This window comes from Daphnia pulicaria, chromosome 7 (genome assembly GCF_021234035.1).
Source record: "Daphnia pulicaria isolate SC F1-1A chromosome 7, SC_F0-13Bv2, whole genome shotgun sequence".
NCBI classification, from domain to species: Eukaryota; Metazoa; Arthropoda; class Branchiopoda; order Diplostraca; family Daphniidae; genus Daphnia; species Daphnia pulicaria.
Genome location: NC_060919.1, coordinates 5,670,300 through 5,676,444, shown reverse-complemented (window position 1 = coordinate 5,676,444; position 6,145 = coordinate 5,670,300). Strand labels below are relative to the sequence as shown.

General features: G+C 39.4%; 1 protein-coding gene and 2 long non-coding RNA genes across 13 annotated transcripts in view; 1 reads left to right on the top strand and 2 right to left on the bottom strand.

Moving 5' to 3' along the window:
- Positions 1–38: 38 nt before the first annotated feature.
- LOC124350343 overlaps positions 39–6,145 on the top strand; it is a 62,531-nt gene continuing 56,424 nt past the window's right edge. Inside the window, exons 1-5 of one of the 3 annotated variants that reach the window (XR_006920803.1) lie at positions 39–98; positions 156–475; positions 547–672; positions 767–1,442; positions 1,517–1,687. This is a non-coding gene — a long non-coding RNA (uncharacterized LOC124350343). Of the gene's footprint in view, positions 99–126; positions 476–546; positions 673–766; positions 1,447–1,516; positions 1,688–6,145 lie in introns of those variants that run through there. The other 2 variants (XR_006920804.1, XR_006920805.1) reach the window with 2 other exon arrangements.
- On the bottom strand, positions 1,781–4,104 carry LOC124350311. Its single transcript, XR_006920717.1, has 5 exons — positions 3,970–4,104; positions 3,644–3,906; positions 3,443–3,555; positions 3,086–3,358; positions 1,781–2,276 (listed from the first exon to the last, which is right to left on the bottom strand). It is a non-coding gene; the product is annotated as an uncharacterized LOC124350311 (long non-coding RNA).
- LOC124349367 (neuron navigator 3-like) overlaps positions 4,480–6,145 on the bottom strand; it is a 30,129-nt gene continuing 28,463 nt past the window's right edge. For 8 of the 9 annotated variants that reach the window (XM_046799899.1, XM_046799898.1, XM_046799897.1 and 5 more), the window contains 5 exons: positions 5,997–6,137; positions 5,665–5,922; positions 5,183–5,593; positions 5,035–5,116; positions 4,480–4,962 (listed from right to left, as the gene is read on the bottom strand). In XM_046799899.1, the coding sequence (XP_046655855.1) occupies positions 4,840–4,962; positions 5,035–5,116; positions 5,183–5,593; positions 5,665–5,922; positions 5,997–6,137 (1,015 nt within the window). In that variant the 3' untranslated portion in view covers positions 4,480–4,839. The remainder of the gene's footprint in view (positions 4,963–5,034; positions 5,117–5,182; positions 5,594–5,664; positions 5,923–5,996; positions 6,138–6,145) is intronic. The other variant, XM_046799896.1, reaches the window with a different exon arrangement.

Below are 6,145 nucleotides of genomic sequence, written 5' to 3'. Positions count from 1 at the left end.
TTTCCATGTACAATCGAAGGTCACGGAGATCATTACGTAAAACGTGTTATGCAGTGATGTAGAGGTTGGGTGAGAACAACACGTGTTGCATCAAGCAGGTACAATAGCCGCTAGGCTTAGCCATTTGGTATTCATTTTGATATTGGTTTTTGTAGACCCATCCCCAGCAACGTTACCTGCAGAAGGAAAGGCCAGATAGCATTTCCTTCAATCGAAGGTCATGGAGATCATTACGAAAAACGTGTCATGCAGTGGTGTAGAGGCTGGGTGAGAACGGGACTTTTTGTATCATTATCAAGAAGATAGAACAGCCGCAAGGTTTGAGAGGTGAGGGTAAGAAAAAAATCGTATACAAGGATTGAGAAAAGGCGAAAGTAATCAGTCGAGTGAGCATCTCCGACACGGAAACAACTGAAGTGCACTATTCGTCACCAATTGTATTCTTCTTTATATTATAATCAGTTTGCAATCATGGGTAAATATTCTGTTATTACATGGAGTTTTAAATATGCCAATTATTGAATATCCAAATTATCCATTGTCTAGTCGCATAAAAGGAGAGAAAAGGCGATAGAAATTGGTTGAGTGGTTATATCCGACGTGGTAACAGCAACTGCAGTGCAATTTTTCACAAACTGCATTACTCGTCACATTACTAGTTTTAAATAATGAGTAAACATTTTTACATGGAGTTGTGAATTCACTTTCTATTTTTTGACATGCCAGTCATTATTGCACATTAATGTTCAAATTATGTATTGTCTAGTAAACTATGGCGTCGTGTTGCTGTTGGGTGTTGTATCGTTGATGGCTGGGTCGGCCACTGGTGTACCGATGTCTCCTGGGTATGGCGGATACCAAACCGCAACGCCGCCGCCTTACTACACGGCAACAACTTTCGCAAAGACCAGTTACAACACCACTAAGGCTCCAGAGTATTACACCACAACTTAAGCTGCCCCGAGCTACTACACCATCAAGGTACCGGAGTACTACACGAAAACGAACGTCTCATCCTACAACACCGGGGCCTAAGTACTACTCCGTTTCCAGCTACTACACCGAGGCTTCAGCTAATTACTCCACCAAAACTGTCGAATACTACACCGAATCGCCGAAGTACTACTCTGCCCCGATCTACACAACCACAACTGAGGCGGCCAAGTATTACGCAGTCCCGACTTATTACTACACAGAAGCTGCTCCTTCGTACTAAGTTGACAAGGAATACCACACTGATGCTCCAGTTTGCTACAGCACAACCTACGCTAAACCTAGCTACGACACCTAAGCACTCAAGTACTACACCGAAGAAGCCGCATATTACACAACCACGTACGCTGCAATAGTTTACTACACCAAGGAACCATAGTATTACTCTACTCCAAGCAATCGATCTTCATAGGACATATCCTGGTGCTTGGACGGAATTCTTTTTCAGGGTAAGTTACGAAAGCGATGGACTGTTTAGTGTTCACTCAAAGATTTTAGAGTTAACAGTTTACTTGACATTTAGGTTCTGAAGGAATTCATGGCAGACGTTGTGATAGGCTCTTTCACAGGAAGTTTTGAGATAAGGGAGATGGAAAAAGGTTTTTTAATGTCCTTATAATAGCCAAGTGACTGATCATTTATGCATGAATGGAGCACTTAAAAGTGTAACAAATATAATCTTTTATCTGCTAAACCTTACTTTGTTATAAATTACTCAGACACAATTTGGACAAAAACATGAAAAAGAATTGCTTTATTATCCCACCTCCACCCACAATTCCACCATATTTTACAATCACACATATTATACATACATAATTACATAGTACATACATACACTTAAGTTAACCCGTTGGCTGCCACGCCATACAACCCGTAGGTTGTTCTTCTACTACTCTACGCGCCATGTCTGAAGGATCCATGACAAAAGGTGAGACTTGCCATTGCTGACAAGTCCGGGCTGACACGGTGACAGGAGAAGATGGAATGCACGCCTCTAGAATCCATCACCGCATCGACAAGAGGGAATTCCCTATGGTGCACTGCCTAACAGGCGCCTTGCGGCGAATCTGGGGCTGGTGCGACTATCCGACCCCGCGGCATGTGAACCACGAGACCGAACAGCACGGCCCGTGCTAAGGAACTAACACAGGGGAGAACAAAGGCGTGGCAGCCAACGGGTTCACTAACACAAACACAAATATTACCAACAACAAATGATGATCCGCGCTGACATTTTGGAGTTACCGGCGTTACCGGCGTCCATCTTCTCGCGGTCTCCTCTGCATTACATGAATAAAGAAAAAACAATTCTTATTAAGTGAAATGCCAATAAAAGTTACATAATACATAAAGGTACATTGATCTAGTTTTTTGGCTCAAAACTTTAAAGGCGAACTTTTAATTGCTTAAAATTTAGTTTTCAATATTAATAACTGTATACAGAACAAAGCTAACTTGCTAGTTTTAATAAAATTTTCCGGAAGTATACCGGAAGTAAGCGATAGCGCCTAACTATTGACCTGCCGTCAAATTAAACCAAATATTCGTGATCTCCATGAAATTTGGGGTCGATTAGAAGAGATTTAAGCGAAATCCAAAATTTTGCCGAAATCGAGAATTTTCCTGAACTATAGTTCAGGAAAATTCTTAAAACCGGAAGTACTCGTATGTACAAATAAAAACATGAACTTTACCACACATTTGACGAGGATCACGAATATGTGGTTCTTTTGTGCGTGGAATGAATATATACTGAACTACTGAGTGAAATGAGAAAACCGGAAGTAGAAAAAAAAACACAATATTAAAAATCTAACAAGTGAGCTTTGTTGGTGGAATAGTTATCGTCAGTAATCACAAAAAAATTTCCACACATTAACTTCCGAAGTGCTAATAAATGTTGAAAGAGATGTGCAAACTGACTGTTTTGACAGCTGAAAATTATCGAAAAGCCATCTAGCATTAGAAAAAAGAAACGTCTATGGGCGCGCAAAAAAGGGCCTGATTTGGAATTACTACGCATACACAGAGTTTAACGCAAGAAGATTATTAGCAGATAATCTACGAAAGTAAGTCAATTATTAGTTACCTGGGCATAATCCCGTGGCGAGTGACTGCAGGTATTTCACAGCGGACGGAAGCGAACACTGAAGTGATTTAATTCAACAGTGAAGCACAAGAAGCAGCGTACGTCGTGAAGATAAGCATCCGAATGTTGGTGGAAGTCCCTTTTCTGTCATGGACAAAAGCCAGCGTTGGCTCAAGGATCTCCGTGCCAGGACCTCACGATTCCATGAAGAAACTGCGTTGTAGATTGAAACTGGCGGCCGACTCTCGATCTCAGGGGACGTCACAAATAGTTCTGTAAAAACGAGTTGGGAATTAATAGGAAGCTTAAACAAAATTTACTCATAGTAGCATGGTAAAAGGTGATAATGATGTTTACCTTTATCATTTGGGTGACGAATTCAGTAAGGCATTTGACTTTCATCAAGCAGATCTGGTAAATGTACTAAATACACTTCACACACTTCATGTTCATTCACTGAAACTGGAACTCTAAGTAGCAATCGGATAAGGAATAAAATTGTCTATATTATTTGCAAATTTACACAAATTTATCTATGACAAATAAAACTCTACATACCTCTCAGCTGGGTTGCCTTCTGAACGGCTGTATAGTGTAGAAACAGTTGTACACTCGACAAACATTCTGACACAGGTTACACTTGCAAGATTCAGAAAATATCCTATGGTCCATGAGTAATAACTTTTGTCTTATTCCACTGTATGTGAGCTTCAAGCCTTCAAATATGAGTTTCAGGCTTTTGAGAGTATAAGGATCTAATGGCCGGATGGAAATTGACTGATAAGTGATAAGTCAACTTGTTGTAATGACGGTCGACTTTTCTAGAATTTGAAGAAATGGATGTAATATACAAAAATAAGGAAACTAGGTCAAATTAAACCTACACAAACGAAGTTCAATTCAGTATTCGGAATCACAGAAAAATAAGTATACAATAGCAACAATTTGTTTCGCCATGTTTCATTTCATGATGCAGGCAAATGACAAATCAATTGAAGTCAGTGGCATCTAGCGGTCAGTAAAGAACCAGTACCAAAAGAACAGCGCTCAAAATGCGACCGCTTCGTCTAAATAATACTTTTTTAAACAAAACAAATTCAGATTAGGATTTTGAGGTAAGTTTAACCGTCTTTAAATAACACAACATTTAGCTAATGATTCTCATTGCATTCTAGGCTTAATGTTTCAGAAAATTTCAGCTGAAGTTTTCGTGTGACCTAGGGTGTTTGTGACATCAGAGATCATAGATCAAATGGTATAACTATAATCCAATAGTGAAGCTATGTCTTTCTATTCAAATTATTCAAAGCTAAATAGTTTCTATTTGTAAGGTACTTATTTTGTCCAACATTTAAAATTATTACCGTGACATTTAAAATTTAAATAGGGAAGGAGAAGGTAAAAAATGCGGTGTATTGTTCGCAAACACAATCGAAAAAAAATCTTGTAATTCCATAACTTACCAAACACTTTATTGAACTGGGAAATTTATAGCACACAATATTTTACTAGTACAAAAATATGAAATCAAATTATTTTAAAACGCCGTCAATGGATCATATAGATGTAAGAACAACATAAAATGCAAAGATTTCTTTCGACACAGTGACAAACGAGAATCCGCTTCGAAAATTCATTGAAACAGATTTAGTATTTGATTAAAAAAGACAAAGAATAAGTGCTATAATATGTAAACAATGATGGCTTGTGGCTTGGTTATTACACTTTTTTAAATTGCAGATCTTTGGTACTTTTTAAACTGTATCATTAGTCACTTTGGACTCGCTTCCACTGGCTAGTGATTCGGAACTATTTTCTGAGTTGTCCACTGGACTTGGGAGGCCGGCTGCTTCTTGCAGTTTAATTAGCATGTTAACCTATTAAAAAAATAACCAACGATGAAAATAATTTGATTTTCATTCATTTCTAAACTAGTTTTTTTTAGTTACCAATGGATCTCGATCCTTGTTTGAGGTACTCGTAGAATTTGATCTTGTTGCCGAGTCGTAACCAACATCTTCAGGTCGAAGTCTGAAAATATTTTTTTGTTATTTTATGTCAATATGTTTGTCGTTTTACACAAGAAAAGGTTATTACCGCATAAGAGCATCACAGGCACTGCCTTGAGCCCAAGGATAAGTGGATATGATCCATGACGTAGGATCTTCCCATAGCGCTCGTTTTCCATAGAGCTGAAGCCCTTCTTTAGCTGCGTGCAGCAGGTACGGCCCCAAAGTATAATTCCAAAGATCGGTGAACCAAATTTGTGAGCACGTCGAATCAGCTGGGACCTGTAGGAACCAACGTGGGCCAATCGTCACGTCAGCCGAATTGTGAGTCTCCAGAAATTTGTTCAGGTGGGCCCAACAACGAGGGATCCACTCGACAACTCGCTCCAATGCTCCGTCGCGTGATTTAGCCAGCAGTTGACTTTGAATCAAGCGACGACGTAAGAAACGCTGGATAAGGCCTTGAACCGGCTCTGCATGATTTGCCAAAAGAATCCACCTAATGACGAGGAAAGTTACAAAATAAAATAATTAGCTCCACTGACAACTACGTTTGTTAGTCACAATTACCTGAAATTAAACTGTAACTGGAGGTGCACCGAGGATTGCGCCATTGGGCCTGTAGTGCCAATAAGGTACGGGAATTTTTGGTTCTCTCTAACCGACTCAAAGTGAGACAGTGGCGCAAAGATATCGCAAAGGGAAGGAGCCAGGTGTAAATCTTCCAAAATTATTACAGTAGGAACGTCGCTTGAACTGCCAGTCAGCAAAGATTCACAGACGTGACTCAAATATTGCCGAACTTCCTTACAGCTCGAAGCATCAACTCTATTGTCAAACAAGGAAAACAAAATGTGAATAAACCAATAAATGGTAAAATAGCTAAAGTAAATATTTCTTACTTGAGCACAGTGGTGGAAGTTGAAGGAACATCATCCTTCCCGATACAATAGTCGGCAAGTTTTCGAGCCAAATAAGATTTGCCCGTTCCTGAAGGTCCACTCAGGATGACTCGTCCATGTTCGTTCAATAACGACACATATCTGTCAAA